The sequence below is a fragment of the Heliangelus exortis genome, chromosome 1 (assembly GCF_036169615.1).
Source record: "Heliangelus exortis chromosome 1, bHelExo1.hap1, whole genome shotgun sequence".
Lineage (NCBI taxonomy): Eukaryota > Metazoa > Chordata > Aves > Apodiformes > Trochilidae > Heliangelus > Heliangelus exortis.
In genome coordinates this window covers 173,072,962-173,096,247 of record NC_092422.1, presented here as the reverse complement: position 1 = coordinate 173,096,247, position 23,286 = coordinate 173,072,962, and the positions used below count along the sequence as shown (strand labels likewise).

Here is a 23,286-nt window from a genome sequence, read left to right as displayed (position 1 = left end):
ACTCTTTAATGGTAATGACACAATGTAGGCTCCACATGTCTAAAAGGACATATTCAGCCTAAAGTGGTATGATAAGTGCAGCAGAGTGCTCTTCTGGAGGACACCTGCTCTAAAATGGTGCTATAAAGCACCAATATGTATTCAGCATAAGGTTATTCTTCCCTCATGTCCACATCCCTGAAAATGAACAGTGTATTTTCTGAGGTTGGCATCTCAGCACACATGAACCTCCACTCAATTTGTCAGTTTTCATATCCCTTTAGCTTAATTTTAATATCAAAATTTCTGCATCATACAATGTGCTATTTTAGAGGAGAAGCCTGAACAGACAAAAGAATATGAATTTACAAAACTCCATGTCCTGTGCTGAGCTGACAGAACTGCTTTATAATGACTGTATGAAGTCACTGAGACACCCTACAGCCACTTGATGCTATACTTAAAAATAACTTTTTTCAGAGTGGATTTCCTCATGGTGTGATGGACCTCAAGATAACACAGAAGTGTTATATCCACTAGCTCCTAATAAACCATGGAACATACTTACAGAGGGATTTTACTAATAGTATTTTATATGTTCCTCTAACCTGAGTAAAAGAATCTTTTGTACCTTAGCCTTGGGAAGCACCTGGGAAGCTCAGTTCAAATAGCAAGCCTGTGAACACATGGACGTTCCAAACAGCAGAGAAACAGACAAACCAGATGAGAAACTAAGATATTGATCAAAATAGCTGTCATCTGAAGACATATGAAAATCAAGATGTGTAAGTTACCATCTGTACTGATTCATAAGAGAGGCATACCTTCTAGAAAAGTTGATCTGTAGTCTACAGATTCACTTGAAACCATTTCTGTTGTTGGGCTTACACTCCTTGCACTCACCAGCCTGTCCAGGTGAGGAGTGTGCACTCTGCCATCATAGCGTACTAGGTCACTTCCCAGATCTGAAGGGGGTAGAGAAAGAAATATTAAAGAACCCTCATGTTTACTGTGTGCCAGCATTAACTATTTAGTTAAGTTTACATGGTCTGCTCTGCTGGGAAGAAGGTCGGGTTGTTGCTGAGGCAGACATCTGCAGGACCTGAACCTCAGCTATTTGTGTAGCACAAGGTCTGCTCTAACTTGTGTTAAAGCCCCTCTCTTGGCCACACTGGAAGATCCATGAGTTTCAAATCCCCTGGGGCCAGCTTCATCATCTGACTGTGATACTGCATCACAACTAGTCCTGGTTATATACTAGCTTTCCTCCTCCTCCCCTCCTTGTGTGGTGCAGAAGTTCTCGCTGGAAGGACACCCAGACACATGGGGGTCAGAGAGGAGGCTCTTGGGCTCTGACCAAGTTTCTCATTTGGGTGAACAGGAGACCAGGACACTACAGCACTCTGTGTTTTGCAAAATTTTGGTGCAGCTTGGGAGACTACAAGGCAATGGGATGAAGCTGAAGTACGTTACATGAATGTCATTTACTCGCCCCCTCTTCCATGGCTGATTGGGGAAGAGAAGTTGCTAAGTTTTGCTTGTAGCTCAGAGTTTCTCAGAAATCTCCTTAGGTATACTGTGGCCCTTCAGCCAGCTCAGGCAAGAGCCAGGGACTGAAATGCAGCTGAACATTGGGCTTTATTGTGAAACTTCTGCTGACAGGTTAGAACAGGACATTGCATGGCAGTTAAGCAAAGCACAAACTGATGTAAGCTTTAAAAATCTATGATATAACAGAATTATTTCATGGAACTGACTGCGACGGACCTTTAATCTGTTTCTTCTTCTTTCTCCAGAGGAAAACCACTAAAAAGATAAAACCTAAAAGTGATGTTGAAACAACTCCAGCAATTAGTCCTGTGAAATTCTGATCTTGCCGGATCAGCACTTTTCCAATAACTGTTGACAAAACTTCTTGCTTCCACTGGAAAAAACGAAGAAAAAAACAGTGAGATGATTTCAAAAGACAAGTAAGAAGTAGATTATTAGTACTAAAGTATGAGCTGATATGTCCCATATGTATTCATTCTTGATTTTGAGATGAACTATGATAAGACACTGGGAGTGGAGAAATTGTATATTGTCATATGGGAAAGTACATCTACATTTTAATGATTCATTACATGCCTTCAAGAGCTCTGGTAGTGACACAGCTATGTATGTGCTGCACCACACACACGGCACGCACTCACGCAAGCACTCTGGGTAACAAGGTCCCACTGCTACCAGATGTTAACTCAAAAGGCTAAATTCATCCTTTTACTTAAATGGTGCACAGAAATGTATGGGCCTACAGATATATGGGCTGAGATGTATGTAAAAAAAAAAATATCCCAAATGTCTTTAATATGTGTCCTTCTGGCACAAGTACGCTGCAGTATCAAACTCTCTGCTGACAACGTGCCTGCATTTCAGTTCCCAAGGTCACGTGAGCCTGCCCCTTGCCAGCTTCCAGCTTGTCAACTGTTTAAAGAAACAAAACAAACCAAAAAACCAACCCCCAAAATCAACAACCAAACAAACACCAAGCAGCTAACAGGAAAAAACTGTTTTAGGTCACACGGCACTAGCTCAGTCAGTTGGAATGCATTTGGCCATCTTTTCTCCTCCTCGTGTGGAATTCATTCCTCTGGGTACTGTAATGATGGATTTGCCCGTCAAAAGAGCAAATTTTCTTCTTCGCTGGGCAGACTGCAATTTCTGAGGCTCCTTGCCAGTAAACAAGCAGAAACCTTATTTAACCCCTTTATGTAGTGTTCCTTTCTACGTATGAAATCCATGTCACGCATATCTCTTTCTTAGAGCTTAAGGAGCTTATCACCTTGTAGAACTGACTGTAGTGACAGTCCCAGTAGCATATGTACAGGTACAGAATGCAACATGCCCAAATATTACATGAAACTAGGCATTTACAGGTCCAGGAAACAGATACATCAAAAGGAAAGCTGCACCCAATTTTATAGTTATAGTTAAATTTATTTTGTAGTTTTGAAAATAAATAATTATTAAAATAATTTTTACTATATTAAATAAAGCAAATTAATTATTACTGTTTACTTAGACTGCAGTACCACATAAGAATACCATTAACTGCCCAGGACCCTACTGAGATGAATGACATAAAGACATAGAAAAAATAGATGGTCCCTGCTCCAAAGAGCTTATGCAGACTTTGATCCTAATCACACTTACATGACTGGCAAAGTCTCTATTTTCAGGGAATCAGGGAATTTCATGATCAGCAAATTTCATAACTTAAAGGTAATGTCATTCTGCTGTGATTACCTTTTTTTTTTTTTTTTTTTAATATTAAAAATTATATAAACATACTGAAAGATTTGTGTCTTAATTATATGAACCAGTGGGTCAAGTGTCTACAATTTAAAATTGCAGTAGCATGCTGAATAACTTCTAGAACAACAGTGGAACTCAAACATTTGTCCTAAGTGTCTTCATCTTACAAAAAGAATTGAAAATGAAATGATAAAAAGCATAAATCCCAAAACAAAACAGAAAGGATCTGATCCTCTTGACAGCAGTAGAATTTTTTGCTGAAAAAAGGGTTTGTGAGCACCAAAGCAAACCTATAGCTTCCTGTTCTTTCCTAAATGTTTCCTCTTGTGTTTGGATTAATAACTATAATTTTATTTCTGTGCTTAGTTTAGGTCACACTTTGTGCCTAAGGCTCCCGACAGTCTATGTGCAAACAGGTAGTAACAATAATGATGATAATAAAGTCTATAGGTTCAATAGTGGCATTGGGAATGATAAGAAAAATGGCATTAATATCTCATTGTGGGGTAGCTGCCTCACCTCTATATTTAGCTCACTGTTGGATTTCAGGAGATCACTGGGAACCGTACACAGAATTGATTCCGACTGCAGGAGGAGATTTTCGCAGCTTTTATTTCCAACTTTTAGCACCTCTCCTTTAACAGCTTCTGAATCAATATAATTTCCCTTGGAAAAAAAAAATCAATTTCATATTACATAACCACCTCATAAAAGCGAAGCAGAAATCCTTTTATTACCTTGGAAAATGTTTTTAATGGAAAAACAATTGTGAAATGAAAGACTAATGCAAATTTACACTGCCCTGTCAATATGCATCAGTCATTTTTTGCATGTAAATGGGAGTTGGACACACAGACCCGAGAGGGAGAAAGGTTATGGCTAAAATTTGCTCTCACTAATATTCATACAGTATATATGGACTTCTAAAAATGTAAATGTCCAGGAAATAAATCCTGTTGGTCCAATGTAAATTTTTGCATAATTTGCACCAGAAAGGAAGCATTATGTGATCCTGTTGCTTATACAAAATTGGCATTATGTTATCCACAAACTAAAGCCATCTCAAACATATTGTTTTTTGAGTGGTTATGGTAGAAGGAGTGAAGCTTTCAAAAAGAACTAATTACTTATAATCATAAACCACAAAAAAACTGTTAAAGTCGTGTTCCACAGGCCAAAATGGAACAAACCCTGGTAAAGATGACAGCATGGAAAGTATACTCCCTACTTAGAAAACCTGTTTTCACATCCCAGACTTGAATGAAATATTATTCCTTCTGGTATTGTGATAGTAGTATCCAAAGGCCAAGTTCAGGATCTGTTGTGGTCTGGAGTGCATCAGCATTTAGGAAGCTGCCACACCCCATTTACAGCCCAGGGTAAGATGAATGAACATCTTTAAAAGGGGGAGCAAAAGGGGAGAAGGGAGGATGGGGAGTAGCACCAGTACAGGCTGGAGCTGGGAGCTCTGAAGGGAGGAAGGTGTCAGGGCTGACACTGCTATGAGGCCTCGTGTACTGGAAAGGAAACAAGAAACCCACTCTGAGGGGCAAAAAATCCTACTATGGAATATGTTCCAGGTCTGCTGCAGAATTGGACTGAGGCCGGGGAAAATTTAAACAGAAATACAGCAGAGCCAGTTTAACATGTTAAGTTTTTGACAGGCAAGGCGACCCCCCAGGTGAATGCTTTTTAATTGCTGGCCAAAGAAATCTATTTTGCACTCTATCTTCTGTCTATTTGGAGCCATGCTGTTTGGTGCTAATTAAATAAACATTCAGTGGGCCAGGGAGCATGTGATTGACAGTTTACTGCTTATTAGTATGGAGATTTGCTGCAGATTGTGAGCCATTCATGTTCTAATCTTTCTTTTGAATGATGAATTTGAGTATTCCATCTTCAGGATAGATGCACTATTCTGGAGAGTGTGGGGAACAGCCTCTTTTTTCTTCTACATCAAATCTTGGAATTTTTCTGCACCAAAACTGATGCTTACCCAAAGAAAAAAAAAATAATCATGCTGATCTTTCCTAAAATGGCCCTATTTATAATGAAGATAGTATTTTGTACTTAATACCATTACATTGCCATGAATATATTATAGTTTCAATGATAATAGAATCATTGGATGGTAGGGTTGGAAGGGACCTTTTAGATTATCAATATCCAACCCCCCCTGCATGGGCAGGGATACCTCCCACCTCCCACCATAATGCACAAGGCCTCATTCAACCTGTCCTTAAATTATATTGAATATAATATAAATTATATACCTGACTTTATGTTCAAAATATTATCTGAAAACAGTTTCAGAACACTTTCAGCAGTAGTTTTGCCCTTTTAAGGATCACAAAATTTGCCTATGATTTTAAGAAAAGGAGGAAACTGACATCTGTGAGAACTGGGAAACAATGTTTTTTATTTAAAATGCCTATTATCCCCTTCTTGATGAGCAATGCCCTTGCACAAAAGCTGGAGAAGCTTGTCACCAGACTGAGTAGCTGTTCCAAACCAATCTGATAGATCAGCTACCTCACAACTTTAGAGAGATTGGGTGAAAGTCTAGGAGCAGTAGAAGGACCTCAAGTCAAGGCACAGAACTTTTGAGATTGGTGTGAGAACTTTTGAGGTGGCAAAGCAGAGTGGGTTGACTTGGGAAGAATGAGTTATTGCAGCTGCAAAGCTTCCACTTCAGCTTACTTAGAAACACCAGGTTTCCACATAGCACTCTCTTGGACCAGACATTGTGAGAAACATCATTCTATATGATGTGGAAGAAGACTGAAAATAGAGTGGCCTATAAATAGACAAGAGTCTACCAAGACTGTTTCATAATATTGTTTCATAAAGAATCTCTTCTACTGGCTTAGGAAAAGAGTAGGCAACCCAGTAAGTCTTGTCCTACCCTTAGTTTTAGGATAGATGTGCTAGAAGGTGACCAAGATCTCAGATGTAATATGTAACATGAAATGACAACTGTGCTACTTATTTCTCTAGTGTAAAATTTGTATTTCTAAACACACTTTAGTCACCTGCTGGCCCATTCCTAGGCCTTCTCTGGAAGTAGGCACAGAGCCTGTGCACCAGCTTGGTGCATGAACACAACCTCTGTTCTGGCTAGGTTTCTGGGCAGACTGAGGTAAGAAGCTGTTTCTTTCCTTACTTATTTTGGTTGTTTTTTGTTTTTTTGGTTTTTTTACAGCTAGGACACACTGTGATGTCAGCTGCCCAGCTTGCAGGTCTGGGTCAGTGGCTCCTGCAGGAAGCAGCAAGTAGACTTTGTTCTCTTCAGCAGACTCAGGTCTTTGGTTGCCCCCAACAGCAAAAGCCCAGAATTTCTCCTGGCTTGAGAGAATCCTGTGTCAGTGAGGATACAGGAGCACTTGTGGTGTCTTCATGGCATTGAAGCAGAGAGGTGCCTCAAGCCACTCTGCAGTGACCCCTCTAACTGGGGCGTGGTGGGCACAGAGAGACTGCAAAGAGCCACGCAACTGGCAGAGATTGGCAGTGATGATGTGGGTGGGACCTTGAGAGGCTCAGTAGTGAAAGACAAAAATTGTAGGCACTGAAGGCAAGAAGGACTGGCATTCATTCCACATACAGTGCCCTAACTGTGTTTTAGATAGGAGACTTAATGTTTTCTTGTGTGCAACATTTTGTTACAAAAATATCTTATGGTCATCAGGGGAAACAAAAAACAACCTTCCAATTGGTACCCACTGTCATTTGATGAGAGCCAAAGAATGTCACACTAGATTAGTTTGACAGGAAAATTTGTGATAAAAACTCCCTCCACCCCTCTGAAACTAATTAAGAAAAAGACAAAAGAACTTTGGTTTGGTAGAACAAACTGTTCACTGAAGCAAGCTGCCATTTCATTTCGTGCTGAGCTTGCTTAATTATGGCACAAAATATGACCATGAGGCATGTAAACTTGTGTGTGTGTATTTTTGAAGGTGGGTAGGGGGTGAGGGAAAAGTGTTGCCAATATGGCTTTTGAATCTTTTGGCTCCCACCTATAATTTCTGAAAGTCACCTCAGTGTTTTGGTGGAAGCATTCCACTATAACTAATTCTATTTAGAGTGAGATGTCAAACTGGGGCTTGTTCATGCTTTGTTCTAGGTGACCAGCTTTCACTAATGCCATTCTCCAGTTGGTTGCCAGGAAATAATCAGGGCATTAGCCTTAGGTAGATATCTGCCTTGGGTGCCATGACTACAGGTGACATCAGTGCTACAAAACTGACTTTGGTCAGTTGTAGGACAGTCCTCAGACAGCTTTCCTCATCTGAATGGCTTCTTCCCATGTACTATGCATTCTCCTAAGGGACAACAAAAGATTCAAGAGTAAAAAGAAGGGTTAAAACCCACCTAATTTTTAACCTCAGCCCCTGGGAAGATTGAGGACCAAGTCCTCATGGAAGCTTTTGCAGACAGAGGAGTGAGAGGAGTGACAGAGAACACAACAAGCTTAAGTCCCTAAGAGTGGATTTTGCCTGAGCAGCCTGATTGACTATGATGAGATGAGTGGTTCTGTAGATGAAGGGCAAGCATTGGACGTTTATCTTGATTGAGCAAGGATTGTCTCTCCTAGCATTAAAAACAACCTGGGATGATACAGACTGGATAGATGTACCATAAGGTGGGCGAAAAACTAGCTGGCCATCAGCTCAAAGGTTAGACTTCTACCACATGACATTCCTCAATAGCTGAATCTGGGGGCAATACTGCTTAAAATCTTTATCAACAACGTGGACACAGAGAGGATGGACTGTCCTTGAACTTTCAGATTATATCAAATTTTGGAAAATGACTGAGATACCGGAGGGCTGGACCTCTGCTCAGCATGATTGTGGCAACCTGGAGGAGTGAGCCAGCTCATAAATTCAACAAAGATGAATGTCAAGTCCCGTACCTGGGCTGGAATAACCCCACGCACCAGAACAGACTACAAACAGCAAGGTAGAAAGACACTCTACAGAAGAGGACTTGTGGTCCTCATGGTCCACAGGTTAAATGAGGCTTCGATGTGCTATTGTAGTGAAGGAGGCTCACCACATACTTTAGCAGCAGCAAAACCAGTAGAATGAAGGTGAATATTTTCCTCTGCTCAGCACTTGTGAGACCACACCTGGAGAACTGTGTTGAATTTTGAACTCCACAGAACAAGAGAGATACTGAAACAGGATCAAGTACAGCAGAGGGACACTGAGTTAGGAAGGGAGCTGACATACAAAATGGACAGTTAAGGGCTAGTGGAATTGGTTTTTTTAAAGCTGGAAAATTTCCATTCTTGGAGACTTTCAAAACTCATCTAGACAAGGCAATAGGCAAACTGACCTAATTTTTAACATAGCCCTCTTTTGAGCAAAGGAGTTAGACTATGAAGACCTCCAGAGGTTCCTTCCAATCTAAGTTATTCTATGATTCTTCTCAAATTAGTCTTCTTTCCAATCGTTTGATATGCATGACCTGGAAAACACTGCTGTCAGTGCACAGAGGCACTGAGCCATGCAGCAGCTATATATTCCCACCTCTCCATTGACCCGCACACCAGAATTCTTCCTAGCATTTCTCCAAAGCTGAGCAGGAGAAATGCTCTGCATTGAGCAAGGGGTGATTGTACGGTGAACAGTTCCAAGTAGAAAAGCAAAATAAAACAATAAAAATCAGATTAATTATTCTTTAGATTTTGCCCAAAATATTTTGTGGGGACAGATCAACATTCAAAGAGCTTAACTAGAACCCATCATGGCTGAAAGAGGTTCTGAAGTAACCTTCTGGTTTCCTGCAGAAATCAGGAGCTCTCCAAGAGCTCTCCAGAAATCAGAAGCTGCTCCACTGCACCATCTTGGAGGCAAAGATCTCAGGGCTTCAAGACTTCATGAGTGTCAGAGGGGAAAAGAGTTTTGGTTTACAGAGCCGTGGTGTAGCTACACAAAGAGATGACCCCAGCATTAAGGCTGATTCTCTACTGTGGAGCACTTTTAATAGATTATATTCTATATAAATTACAAATGTTCTGTATAAATCAAATGTACATATATTTTCATAAATGTTCATTGTAAAACAGAAATACCTGTACTTATACGGTTTCAATTTCAATACTCTAAGTCAGAAAAGCACTAGATTTCAAGAAATCAGACTCTTTCAAAATGTATTAAACTTTCTCTGCAGCATGCTCTCACAGAGCAAACAGCCTGTGAGGGCCCCAGATTCCTATGAGATGTTTCTCAGTGCGATGTAGGCCATTCTCAGTGCTCTTTTAACAGGCACTCAGCATCAACTTTGCATTTTTCATGGATCTGTAGATATTTAGGCTACAGCAGTGCCTGGTCCTCATGAGTGACTTTGTGCACAGGCAAGAGATTTCCTCAGCTCTAGAGAGCCAAAGCCACTGGGTCACTTTCTAAAGGCAACTCCACATCTCACATGAGGAAGGACACAAAACCACACAACACTGAGAGCCAGGGCTTGTGCACAGACCACAGACTTCGGGGTCTGGGCTGCCAGCAATGCTAACACTAATCTGGTGAGGGAGGTCTTCACAACTAGAAGTTGATGCAGCGTGGTCCTCACACAAGGATGGGGAAATTCCCTCTCCCACCCAACCTGATGCCAACAATCACCCTGGTATATCTTTGTTTTCAGCTCTGCATCTTTTAAATTATGACAACTGGGGGGCTCAGGTGAATGTAGTAGCGAACACACATTTCTCTCTGCTCTTGCTTCCCTGGGCTTCCTTTATTTCATCAAAGTGTCTGTTCCATGCTGCACTGCTAATGTGTGCTTGCAAATAATTGAAAAACTTACTTCAACATTTCTTACCTTAATTTCCAGAACATTGTGGTTGCCTCTTGAGATGAACACTGGCTTTTCAAAATGCTTAAATACAGGATTATTTACATAATCAAAATCGAAGTACAAAGAGCTGACGCCATCAAAAAGAAAGAACACTTTGGTAACAAAGGGTGGTTGGAGATTGAAGGCTTTCAGTGAAGGAGTTGTACAGCAGATAATCTCTGAGCTAGAGCGGTGGCTACATGCCTATAAAAAAAGAAAAAAAGAGGTAATTGCAGTAAGTACGTGCATAGGAAGTCACTGATGAACGTAACTGTTCCTTAACAATACACATATAGTGAAAAAATAAACACCAGGGGTCTCCTTCTTCTTTAACCAAAGCAAAATCTTAGTCAGTTCTACACTGTGTTTATTTAGAGCTGAGAGAAAAAAAATATAAAAACTTCATGTCAATGGTGTTTGCACTCTTGTTGAGGAAATGTTCAAGTAAACAAGCTTCCTGGCCTGATTGTTCACAGCACATTTAAAGTAAATATTTTGCAGATAATTAATGGAAAATTATTTCCAAAGCCAAGGACCATCAGGAGGCTATCCTGATGTACTGAGCTGTACAGGGACACAAAGTAGCCACAATTAAGTTTATCCAGCCTATGCCAGAGTGACTGCCACATGGATTTCTCATAATTTTTTACATTACCAAAGCAATAGCAAGGGACCAGAGGAGAAGGTAAAAAGAGGACCAATGAATCTGACTGAAACCATGGAAAACAAAAGTAAAACATTGCTTACCCACAGTGTAGCTAAGCCACTGTGTTTGCAGAAAGGCACTATAGATGCTGTGAGAAAGTGCTTTAAAGCCAAAGCCACAGTGGGTTTCTGGGCCACAAAAGCTCTGCAAAGTTTATCTTCTCTCTAAAAATGTATGAATAAGGCCCTAGACATGATGAGATGTTTGCCCCTCACTGCAGGAGCCACCTGACAACAATTGTGAAGCCACACTTGGCCTTCACTCTGCCATTATTCCTCATGGGGTTCTGCTCTAGAGGTTCTTGCTGGAGGAAAGCTGCTGGTGCATCCTACACTACAGAAGATCTGCCAGTGAATACTTTGTGCTGTGGGGGTGTGTGATCCAGTGTGAAATGTCAGGCCAGGGTGCTTCCTTCTATCCCATATGGCTTTGACACAGGCCTCATAAAACAGAAAAGATGAACCCAGGTCCTTCCTAAAAGGATTTCTATGTTGCAAGCAAGGACAGTGGGAATTTGCAGGCAGCCTCATCTGAAGCTGTGTTTAGGAAGTTTGCAGGGATAATATGAATTGTTACAGATGGGATTCATCCAGGCTGCATCCAGACACCTGTGTTGGAGATAGTTGTCTAAACTGCCTTTACAGTCATCAGAGGAAATTAAGCTCACCTGGAGCAGGATGCATCTGATGTATCTTAACAGATTTAATTAGATTAAGGGTGCTCTAGAAGGGTCAACTTCTCTTCCTTGACTGTGAAGGTTTCTACATGACTAATTCGATTACAATGTCAAAGCACACCTCCAGGAGGCATGGTGGGTGCAGAGCAGCTTGTTTGTGATGGTATCTTGTGCTCCCTTTGCTGGACCTCCCTTTCATGCTGCCTACTGTGGATACGCTTGAAGGACTTCTGGCACACACAGAGCGGCTTCAGCTCCACAGAAGTATTTCTCTTGTAACTGTATAAACCTATTAAAAGTAGTTCCCTGTACACCATGCCCTGAGATTACACTTTTAAATTTTTTTAATAGAGTGGCTGACATGTAAGAGTGGGGCTTAGCTCCTAGTCATCACAATTCTTACGTTTGTTCTACAAGAAATTTCCCTGGAAAACTAATAGTGCTCCTGAATACCTTTACACATTTGGAGAAGGACAAAAAAATGCCTTTTTTTTTTTTTTTTTTTTCAATTAAATTTGTTCTCATTATAAAATGCTGCTTGAAGAAGCTGTGAAATTATTTTACAATTGTCTCTAATATGCTAAATTAATGCCATGTAATTTTGCTGTGTTTCAAATCAGTGACATATCCTCTCAAACTGTCTGTTATATACTCATACTAGCTTGGAAAGGGAGATTAAATTAGCTATTGACAAATCAGCACTTTTTCTTAATATGTTTCTGTGCATAATATTGTGAAATCTAGAATCTGCCAAGGGAAACATTTTCAAGACTCTGAAACAGAGCACTAGAGCTCTGCTACAAGGGTTACATGTCTGTGAGTTTGTCACTCGGTCAAAGTAACTTGATGCAGCTCTCAGTGATGCTGCTGGCACCCATTTAACTAACAGATGATTTACATTCCTAGCACGAGTTCAGTAATACCTGTGCATCACCCATGATGACAAGGTGATCTGTGGGACACAAGACAAGGCAGAATTTCACTCCATTTGCTTACAGTATTAGACTGTTCTTCCTCTTTTGAATACCTGTTATACACCATTTACCATATCTCCTGTTTTGTTATATCACATGGATCTAGATATTAATCTGAATCAGGATGGTATTAATAAGATGCATCATTAGTATAATGAATGCCAAAGCCATAGTTTTTCATGATATATGAATGTTGGAAAAGATATCTATCATATTGTGTCAATTCTAAGAAGGGATTAGTAAAATATATACAATTATAAAAACAAATATGTCCTGAGTAATCATTATATTTATTTGATTAAGGTAAATTCATTAGACTTTTTATCTACTGCAGAGTAGTCATGTCCCTTAAATGAATAGCAGTGGTATTCATAACTTTGTTTGTGGCTATCTATTAGAATCAGATACTTTACTTTATCAGGCTGGTCTCTGAAGAGGAAGCTTTCAGAAAATGATAAAAATCTAATAATACTCTTTGGAGGGGATGCAATGTGACTGATTGGTAAGGTCAAGAAAAATCTTATTTGCAGTGCCCTTATTGGTACATGAATTGACATGACATTTTTACCTTGAAATTGGTTTTAGCAATTGAGGAATATGACGGTTTAGTTTTCGAGAAATATTGGATTGAAGATCTATAAGAAAGAAACCCTAATTCAATCTATTGCCTTCTCAATTAAGATACTGCCTATCACCCAGCACCTTTAACTTTTATTTAATTAGGCTTTAAAGTACATTCACTTTAAAAGCTGAGCCTATATCTTTCTTTTGACTATAATCTACATCTGAAGACAATAAGGAAGAAAAGATGTAGAAGTCATGGAGCATTTTACAAGCATAAGTAAATACTATACCCCAAAGGGAATAATATTCCATTGCACAATGCATATGACTCATCACTTAAAGGTATGTATTCTTGTTTCATTTGTAAAATATGACCCTTGAGGCAATTAATTCAAACCTGACCTACAGAATCTGAACTTTGGTGTCCAATTCAATTTTTTTTCATCTGATAGGAAAACATAGAAAGTATGAGTGAGGATCTCTGGGCTCCAGAGGTCTCCCAGCAGCTGACCCAGATAAGAAAGGGGCAGTTGGATGCATATTACAAGATCTGTAGCAGTCATAAGTGAGAAAAGGGATGATTTTTCCTTTCATAAAAGTAAACTTTTGGAGTTCCAGTGAGGAATGAAAGATGAATGAGGATAAAGTCAGACTGGGAGATGGTCCAACCATCTTTGCCAAAGGATGATTTCTCAATAGAAAGAGATGTGAATTCATATCTGACTTGAGGAAACCCCATTCAAAAGGCTTTTCTGTGTAGGTGAGAATCTAAGCAGTGATGCTTAATCAGGGTATCTGAAGACTTTTCAGACAACCTATTGGCTTTTGGTGCTATTTCAGGTAGTGCAAGGAGTGGTGTTAATGGACTGGTAATATTTTTATTCTAGTTGTCTTCTTAGATGCCTTGGAAGGCATGGGGGATGATACTTCCAGTCCGTTAGATAATTGCACCAGAGGGCAGACTAAAACCTCCTGAGTCTGAGAGCCAGCTCTTTGGACAACATGACCAGTACTAACTGGAGTCTAAATTCCTCCCTGGGCTTGGGATAGTCATTGTACCTGCCAGCACTGCATCCCTGACACCCCAGTGATGTCACAGCATGTGCTTTTCCCTGACACTGCCTGCTGCACTCTCTCCTTGGCAATAGATGTGTGAGATGCAGGTTTGGTGCAAAAAAAAAAGCCAATGTTTCCCCTTCACGAGGGAAACTCTTTGCTGGGCTTTTGAGGCAGCTTTATGCCACAGAGTCAACACAGACAGAGGATCCAACCCCAAGTGTCTTTGGGTAGGTACTCAGGAATCTCTTCAATAATCACACCCTCACCATCCAGAGTTTCCAAGGAATTTGTTCTATCATTTGATAAATTTCAAGCAGACACTTGAAGGTGAGTTATAGGCATTTTGATGAGTATGAATATGGAATGTTCACCGACTTGTAAACAATGAAGGAACTTTGAGTTATTCCAAAATACCCTAAATCCTGTAATACAGCAGGAAACAGCATCTAGCAGGGAGCAATTAAGAAATACTTTATTAAGAATGCTAACTAAGAATGAGCTTTAGCTCATTCAAGAGATTACTTAATGAAGAGTAATGAAAAGTGCAACAACAAAAGATCCCCAAATGACCAAGTGTGTGACCAAATCACACACTTGTTCACTACTGGGGAATCAATGTGAAGAGAATCTCTTTCAAAGAGATTCTGGGCAAGAGATTCAAAGAGATTCTGGGGAATCTCTTTCAAAGAGAAAATATGGGCCTCAGTTGTTTCAGAAGAAAAGAATCACCTAGCATGAGGTTAGAAGACACTGATTTTGTAAACGGGCTCCTAATGACACCACTCCAAACTGCCTGAAGCTTTTCTTATAGGCACAATGCAAAGTGAAAGGAAGGAATGAGCTGCTTCCCTCCTTCTGCACTTCACACAGGAACTGGAAGTGTGAGCAGAAGTGAGATGGTTTGCGTATATTTATGAATTATCTAGAGCTGTTGGGAATTTATGCAGCACTGCCTAAATTAAAGTATTTTGTTCCTAGTCAGAACAACCAGTCAAAAGAACTCATGGAATGGAGATCAAAATGAAACACATTGCAAGCAATGAAACATATGGTTCCGTATCTCTAGAACATTTTTTTCACTTGTTGAAATACCAAGTTAAATAAAGGCAAAATGCATAATTTTGATAGTGTCAACATAGAATGTAACTTAAACATAACTAGTCTGAACACAGTGTTGAATAATTTTAAGGCAATAAATATGAAATAAAAAGGATAAAGGTAAAGCAAGGCATATATTCCTTACATAAGAAAAATTTTAAGAAGTTCTAAACTTCAAACATGAAAGCTGAAAAGCACAACTTGTATGTTTCTTTTATAGGTTTTATTTTATATGTAGCCCCCAGAACTTTTTGGTCTCTGTGAAAGTACATTTCTTATGGGGAGCTGTTCCAGAAAAACTCTTTTTACCAGTCGAACCACTCATCTCTTCCCCCAGGACTGAAAGAAAGAGGCAGTGGTGAACAGCAAACGCCCCAGGGCACATCAGCTGGCTGTGCTCCCTGAGGCTTTGGGGTGCAGAACATCCTCTACAGTCCCTCCTGCTTGCAGAAGTGACCCTCCACTCACACTGTGACCCCATCAGGGCTCTAGGCCACAATTAAGCCTGAGGGAGCGAACTAAAGGTCTGAGGACAGATAGCTGACTGAAAAAGGAGAGACCTCTTTTAAATTAGGCACTACCAGTATTAAGCAAATGGTAGAGGATCTGGGAGGTAGCGGGAAGAATGAGCAGAGGTCTGGGAAACAACACTTATCAGGAGCACGTAGAGCTGTTTCATTTGCTTTAACTAGAAAAGAGAAAGGCTGAATCATAACGTAGTAAAATACACAAAATTAGCAGGAGAGACCAGTAATCTGTTGTTTGTGTTCATTGAGGGTTAAATAAGAAGATAGCTAATTAGCAGCTAGGATTTGGGTTAATTATTAGAAAGAAGTCTTTCCAAACCACTAGGTAAGCAGGTAGAGCAGCTCTCTCCAAAGCTTGTTTAAGCAAGGTTGTGAAATTTCTTTCACAAGGAGTTTTAATAACAGCCTAGACAAATATCTGTCAGGCAGTGGTCTGGGTATGTTTGCTGCTGCTGCTGCAGGGAAGCAGGCCAGGCTAGGTCTTTGTGGTCCCTCCCAGCTGTACTTTGATGCTTTGGGATGTGTTTCAGTGCTGGCTTTGGTTTTCCCAAGAGCCAGAGTTTCTGAATGCTGACAAAAGCAGCTTCTTGGAAGAGGCTGGTGAGAGAAAACTGAAAAGAAAAACAGCTTAAATTAACAATTTTAAAAATGACTCAGTTAGCTTTCCCGTCCCAAACTAAGGAAGCAAAAAGATATATAACCTCAACTACAGGACTTCTTGATCATTTTGGTTTGTACTGTACTGCTTGTCTGGGTTTGGTCTATTCATGACCTGTTTTCTCCTTTATAAACAAGAGAGCTTGTCACTGCAGTGCTCTAGATCCCTGCTGGAAATATATCCTCATTGTTATTTACTTTTCTAATGACTGAATGCAAGTTAGTTATTTTGGCATATTGCTCATGCACTGGGCTCAGAACCTCCAGCACAGGATGGGACGTAGGCACAGGATGCAGCCACAGGCATCTTCTGCCATCAACTTCCTCAGTTGCCCAGTGCAATCTTGTTTTGTCACTTATAAATCTTTCCCTTCTCCCTGAGAACAAATATCCTTTCTTGAGAAATAAGCTCGAGGTAAAGACTGGTGGCAGAACAAATGACAAGCAGAGCTGGGCTGCCACAGAGGCAGGGAAAGGTGTCAAGTGCCAGAAGCCTTTTCTATTGCTATAGAGGAAAATATATTGCTTGGGCTGCACCAAAGTACAAAACATTCTGGATTATATTCTGTTTGAGGTTACATTCCAGCCTTTGTGCAGGTAGAATGAACTCGTGTACAGCTGCACATACACTGGGACAGATTCTTAGAGCTCAGCAGTGGTAGGGGACAGATAACCTATGGAAAAGGAGGGTCAGACCCACCTCTTCTTGTGTGTTGGCAAATACCATGCACACTGCAAGGTATGAAAGAAAAAAGGAGTAAGGGAGACAATGCTCACTGACTGTGTCCAAGCCTTTTTTCAATAGGCAGGATGTCAGCAAACTACTGCTCAAAGGAAAGGTTGCTCCCCGAGACTTGGGGGAGAGAGCAAACTCTACAGTGTTCATTGTCTGGAGTTCCCAGTCACTCTGGATGGTGAATTCGGTTCTTTCTTTGGATCCATTAAAATCTCTTTGAATTCAGAGGAAGCCCCAAATATTTGGCAAGCAAGGTACGTAGAATCAGGACCTGGAGAGAAGCAATACTGCATATTCTCACAGGGGAACAGAGAAAGCAAGTGGATGATCTTTACTTCCAAAGAAAGATTGCTGAAATCTACACAAAGTGAAAGCTAAAGAGCTGATTTCAGCAACGATATTTTCTTTAGACATCCTTTGTACTCAGAAATAGTCATGCACACTCAAAACCTAATAAATTTTGAGTCTGGTTGATTTCACTGACATGTTTGGCTTTCCAGCTCATGGGTAAAGTGTCATTTTGATAACATTGAACACCATGTTTCATTGCAAGGGCACTGATTTTCAGATTAAAAACTAAACCCATTAAACTACAAGCCACGATTACATCCAGCTGAAATTCAGGTCCTGACACTCATAATATTATACAAATTAGGATCGTGAAGAATATGATGACCTTGAAGCTATAAAAGACTACAAATTTGAAGACATACCATTTAAAATGCTTTGTGCAAACCTAGGTCGAATACTTAAGATTCAATACAGGAAACAGGGTATGATGATCATTAGAAATAAGCTGAGAATATGATCAGTAGCGTAGCATGTCATACAGAGTGTAGGTCAATTTAGCTTCAGTCAGGCTAAGCAGACCTTACAGGATAAGAAAATGTTGGAGGTGCAAGACAAATGTGTAAGCAAAAGCCTACAGGAAACAGTTTCAGTACAACTAGCCAATAAATGTCCTCTTTGCCTTATAAAAATGAAGTAGAACACATGGTCACATCTGTTTACCTTATGCAGATTTAGTCACTGTGTGTTATCAAGTCAGGTAACAAAAGAAGGCTCAGATCCCTGACTGACTCTGTTAATGCCCAAACTTCTCTTAAAACTTAGTTGCTGAACTTGTCTAAGTCAGGAAAGATTTGCCCCAATAGGTAATTTGGCAATAGGAAATTCTTCAAAATAAATCTTGATTTTTATTTTACGTATTTATTTTCCTCTTTCCTTAGCCTGTGTTCCATTATCCTTTTATATTCACAGTCACAATTTGAATATATTTCCTACCTAACACAGTAGCACTTGAACTTGCTGTGTAATGACATACCTGTACTGCATTGCTCTGTGTCTACTCACTGAATTTGCATTGTTAAATTGCAATATAAACCCTTTGTTATCAGATACTGTAAAAACCTTATTTCTTTGGAAAAGGTTCTCTGGAAACTGTTGTTCTATCCCCAATTTAATTTCAAATTTGTTCTTAAGTTTTGCCTGTGCAGTGCAAACAGTCTGTGCAGAAAACACCAAAATGTTGGTGGAAGCCCCAGAGTTTCAAGGCAAAAATCAAAGTATTTTGACTGAAAATTCTGGGCCATTCATCACACAAAGATGACAAGATAACAGATTGTATTCTCCAAGACTGACTCACCACAGAGAAGTTCATTCCCAGTTTGGGTACAGTGATCACCATCTGAGGAAAGCACACAGAGTTCAGGTTGATTCCCTGAGCTGTGATTGTACTTCCACCACTAGAAAAAAAAATTAAAAATTAGAAAAAATTAAAATGAGGATGAGTAGGATAATGATACATCTGCTACGATAATCTTAATTGCAAATTATGTTTTAGAGTAAATGATAACAGAATCAAATTAAGGATATACAGGGTAAATGCAAGTACATATCTCTGCAGGGTGAGATTATTTTTCTAGGAAACAAATTTTACACTTGGTATAACAAATAATCAAATACAGGAAATATAAAAGTAATCTTTAAAATTGTGGTATGCCAGGATATAAAACAACCATGTACATTTTAAAGGAAGGTGTATACTCATACTTAACATTTGCTAACTTAACTTATTGCTTTCAGTGGTGGTGGAAAAGGTGTCTTTTACTGCTAACATTTTTTTGGCACAGGCAGATGGCTTGGATTAGAGCTACTGAGACCATAAATGTGTCACTTAATAACACACACATGCTACCATACATATAAATTCATAATATTTATGTAGCACTGGATTTAGACTATTTTAAAATCCATTTGCTCTCCTGACTACAGCTGACTTGTCACATTGAATGATTTTCCTCACTGATCAGTGTAATTTCCAGATACAGGGTAGGAAACACACTTAGCTGTACAGTAGGTATCTCAGCAGGACACCACAGGTATGCTCAGCAGCAGTTAGGAGCTAGATCATGTAAAAAAAAGAGATGCCCTGCCCCCTTCTCCTTCACCTCTGAAAGGAAATGATCTGCCCCCCGCAACTGTGCCATAACAGAAGCAATTGGCATGGCAGATCAGAGATAAAAATGCAATTTCTTTTGATAGATTGCTACGCAGCACGGCCATTCCTCTTTCACTCATTACTTCTCTTATTTCTCCAAGAAACTTTTACTCACCTAAGAAAAGATTTGGCCGGATGAATTTTTAAAACAACAGGGTCTTCTCTGTACATGAAATGACCGCTTGCGTCTCGAATGGCTTCATCGATTCCCACCCTCACACGATATTCCTGGGGAATTTGTTGTGCTGGAGTGTAGCACTCCACAGTGCTTGCTGATATGCTGGAAGGACAGAAAAGTGCTTTCTTGTCAGCATTAGACAACATGTGCTCAGTTTAAAACACTGTGCTGAGTCCCAACCCTGCCTGAGGATCCACTTGTAAAAAAACATCACTGATACCCCCACCAGATGACCATGTTGCAACAAGCATGGTGTGAGGTAGAAACAGCAACACTACTGTTTAGGCTCAAGATTCATCTTAATTTTGTTGCCTTGCACCTTGCCAGGTGGAAGGTGTTTCCCCAGTTTTGGCGACAGCCACATTAGCCTCTGCACCCTGCAAAGGCAGCTTCCAGTCTGGAAAATGACGGTATGTTCCCATTTTAAGAAGAATGACTTGTTCTGCTGTAACCAAGGGATACTGTCTTTCTCTTTCAAATCTACGAGATTTACCTTCTGTTAAAAACCTCAAGAAAATGTGCTGGGCGAGGATGTACCAGTATGTCAGAGATATCCTGCCTGGGGGCACCTGCTGACTCCAGGCACTGCTGAGGGGGCAAGTAGAGGGCAAGGAGGAAGGAGGAGAAGATGAAATTCAGCTGAATTCAGCACAGCAGCACAGTCTCTGGGATATTCACCTTTCCCTTGCTCTCTCATGCTTGGTTCTGGAAGTCCTCCCCCTACATGGAGCTCAGTAGGTGAGGGGGAAGCAGGAGAATGAAGGATTCTGGAGCCTGAACCACATAAAATGTGACTGCAGGGAGCAGGACACATCAGAGACAAGGGTAACAATTGGAGAATTAAACTCTGCTGGCTGGTTTCAGTAATTTGGGCCCAATGACATTCAGGAGCCCTCCAAATAAGGCCATTCTCAAAGGATGTGAAAGATTGTCTCCAGATAGGACAAAAGGGGCATTTGATGCCACTTCCGAAGCTTCCCAGGAAGGTGGGGTTCACTGTGGGCTGTAGGATTTAGTGATTCATTTATATGTATCTGGAAGCTTTTAAACATCTTTTAAAGAAAAAAACCAAACAAACTCTTGATCTTGCTGTCCTGGGAACTAGGGAGAGTTGCCAGTTTAGGTAGAGAAATACCTGCCCTGCGAAACTGGCTAAGACCTGTTCAAGAGTCTCCAGACAACTTGGCTGGTGAGAAAGAGGAATGCTGGGGTTACTAATTGCATAAACCCAAATTATGGTTTGATACCTAGAGGTTCACCTTACCAAAGCGGGTGTCTGAGCTGGTTGTCATCTCAACCTCATAGCAGATGTCTCAAATGAATAATTCTCAAATAGTTTTTATATTTGTACATTAACTGAGATGATGACATCAGTAAATGCCACCCTAAACTATTAAGTAGCCACTGTACAGAAGCACTGAAGATCTTGGTAGTGATTATATATCAGACTTGAATACCTAAATCCCTGTCTTGATTTAGTCAGACTTAGCTGATTTGATCAAGAGCATACAATAAATCATTTATCAGCAAAGAATTAAATTTAGCCCTCCTGACTTTGAGTCTGACATTAACTAATAGGCTATTGCTTCCACATATCCTCTGCATGTGTGATGCTACATGCAGAGCATACCACTACAACTTTCATGCTCATTAGGAGGGATTCAAAATTTAGAAATACAGCTGCACATTTTGCTCCTGGAACACAGTAGGCCAGATTCTAGGCTTGACCACACAGGTGACAATTCTGTTCATTCCAGTGGGAGCCACCCTTCTGTACTTAGCCAAGCAGGTAGAATGACTACGAAATTCAGAGCACTTGTCTGCCCCTAGCAGAGAATCTGTGCCTGTTATTTTATTTTTATATTTAGCTGGGATTGAAGGCATTTCCACACAGAGCATGAGAAGATTTTCAACTGAGCTCTTACTGGAGCCAGTACAGAGCCACAAGAAATGCTGACTTAATGCTCAAAACAATTTTATATACACCAGGAAGAGCCTCTGATTTGGAGGCTGCCCACTGATAGCAGCCCAGAAGTAGGTGCTCCTCTGAACAGGATACACTTTCCCACACTGCTCTGGTAGCCAACCTGCACACATTGCATGCTCACTGGGAACTGCTGCAGGAACAGCAGCTCTTGCTAATACAAGAGAGAGGGCTGAATGTGCGAGAGTTGGGGTGACAAAATGATGTGAAATGGAAAATTTGTAGTCCATTAGAAACTGATTTGCTACTTTCTAAGCAACCCTTTAATGAGGTTAATGAAGGCATTACAGAATAAATGTCTTGTAGGGAACTGTATTCCTTTCTAGGAACCTTTCAGACACCCTAAATTCAGGATGTAAGCCAGAACTGAATACTTATTTTAGTAACAATTTTCCGATACGTAACATGAGCAGAGGAGAGCAATGCATCTTTGTGTCTTTTTTGACTCCAAGACATTTTAATCAAGCCATTTCATCATTAAAGGCATCACTTTTTAGTAAGTACATTACCTTTTCAAAGTGCATGGTTTCTCACCAATAAAAATTTTTCTGGATTTTCCACTGTTCAGATATTTTCCAGCAACAGTTAGCAACGTTCCTCCAGATTTGGGGCCATAGGTGGGAGAGATACTTGTAATGACAGGATTCTGAATGGAGTGGGGTAAAAGTAAGAACAGTGGATTGTTAAATTATTTTCCAAATGTGAAAAGTAATCTTGGAAGTATCAAAGCATACAGGAATATAGAATTATCACATGCACTGGACTCATGAGGAGTGTCCTTCCAATTAATATTGAAGTTAATTTTGACATTAAAGTTTTAATCAAAGTACTTACCACATAGGAAAATGTATTGAATACTGTTTTGTCATGTCCAACAGAAACACTACTGGATATATTAAAACGTGGATTTTTTGCAGGAGGAACTATGCATTCCAGCCTTTGGAAAACAAGGAAAAAGATGGGATTACATTTTTTCCTGACTTAATTCTTTGTATTAAAATAAAATCTCATCACACTTGTAATAACGAGGGATCCATACTAAACAAATCACCAATCTGTGCATGTCAGGGACATTTCAGAAACAACAGCTACAAGAACTGTGGCTGTCTTCCTCAATCCTAAATGCAAACACTGTGGTGTTTATACTTGGCCAGAGAAAGTTGTTTTGCTATACCAAATAAATTTCAGGAAAAAAAGAAGCATGCTAGTGAAAAATAATACCTCCCATTCAATGGTTGAGTGGGTGTTTGGAATTTTCCTTTAGTGACAAATTTTGGCAGATAACAGGATTAGAAAAAGATGCATCATATATGTAAGTTTGCTGTACAGATGAAAATATTACCAAAAATTAAACTTGAACTTCTGTGGCAGCATGTGTCAATGTATTACATTACATGTACACAGTTTCATGTATGAGCAGGTCTCCTTAAAAACATTTTGTTTGCATTTAGACTGTTCAGATTAGAAGTTTGGAGAGTGTTCAATACTTCTGCAGAGGGACCATTTGCTAC

At 40.0% G+C, this 23,286-nt stretch overlaps 1 protein-coding gene across 6 annotated transcripts in view; it reads right to left on the bottom strand.

The window, feature by feature from the left end:
• Positions 1 to 23,286, bottom strand: part of MET (MET proto-oncogene, receptor tyrosine kinase) — a 97,079-nt gene that overhangs the window by 12,503 nt on the left and 61,290 nt on the right. For all 6 annotated transcript variants that reach the window (XM_071733695.1, XM_071733697.1, XM_071733694.1 and 3 more), the window contains 8 exons: positions 22,610 to 22,712; positions 22,285 to 22,421; positions 19,729 to 19,893; positions 18,759 to 18,858; positions 10,102 to 10,320; positions 3,793 to 3,939; positions 1,747 to 1,903; positions 804 to 944 (listed from right to left, as the gene is read on the bottom strand). In XM_071733695.1, coding sequence (XP_071589796.1) covers positions 804 to 944; positions 1,747 to 1,903; positions 3,793 to 3,939; positions 10,102 to 10,320; positions 18,759 to 18,858; positions 19,729 to 19,893; positions 22,285 to 22,421; positions 22,610 to 22,712 — 1,169 coding nt within the window. The remainder of the gene's footprint in view (positions 1 to 803; positions 945 to 1,746; positions 1,904 to 3,792; positions 3,940 to 10,101; positions 10,321 to 18,758; positions 18,859 to 19,728; positions 19,894 to 22,284; positions 22,422 to 22,609; positions 22,713 to 23,286) is intronic.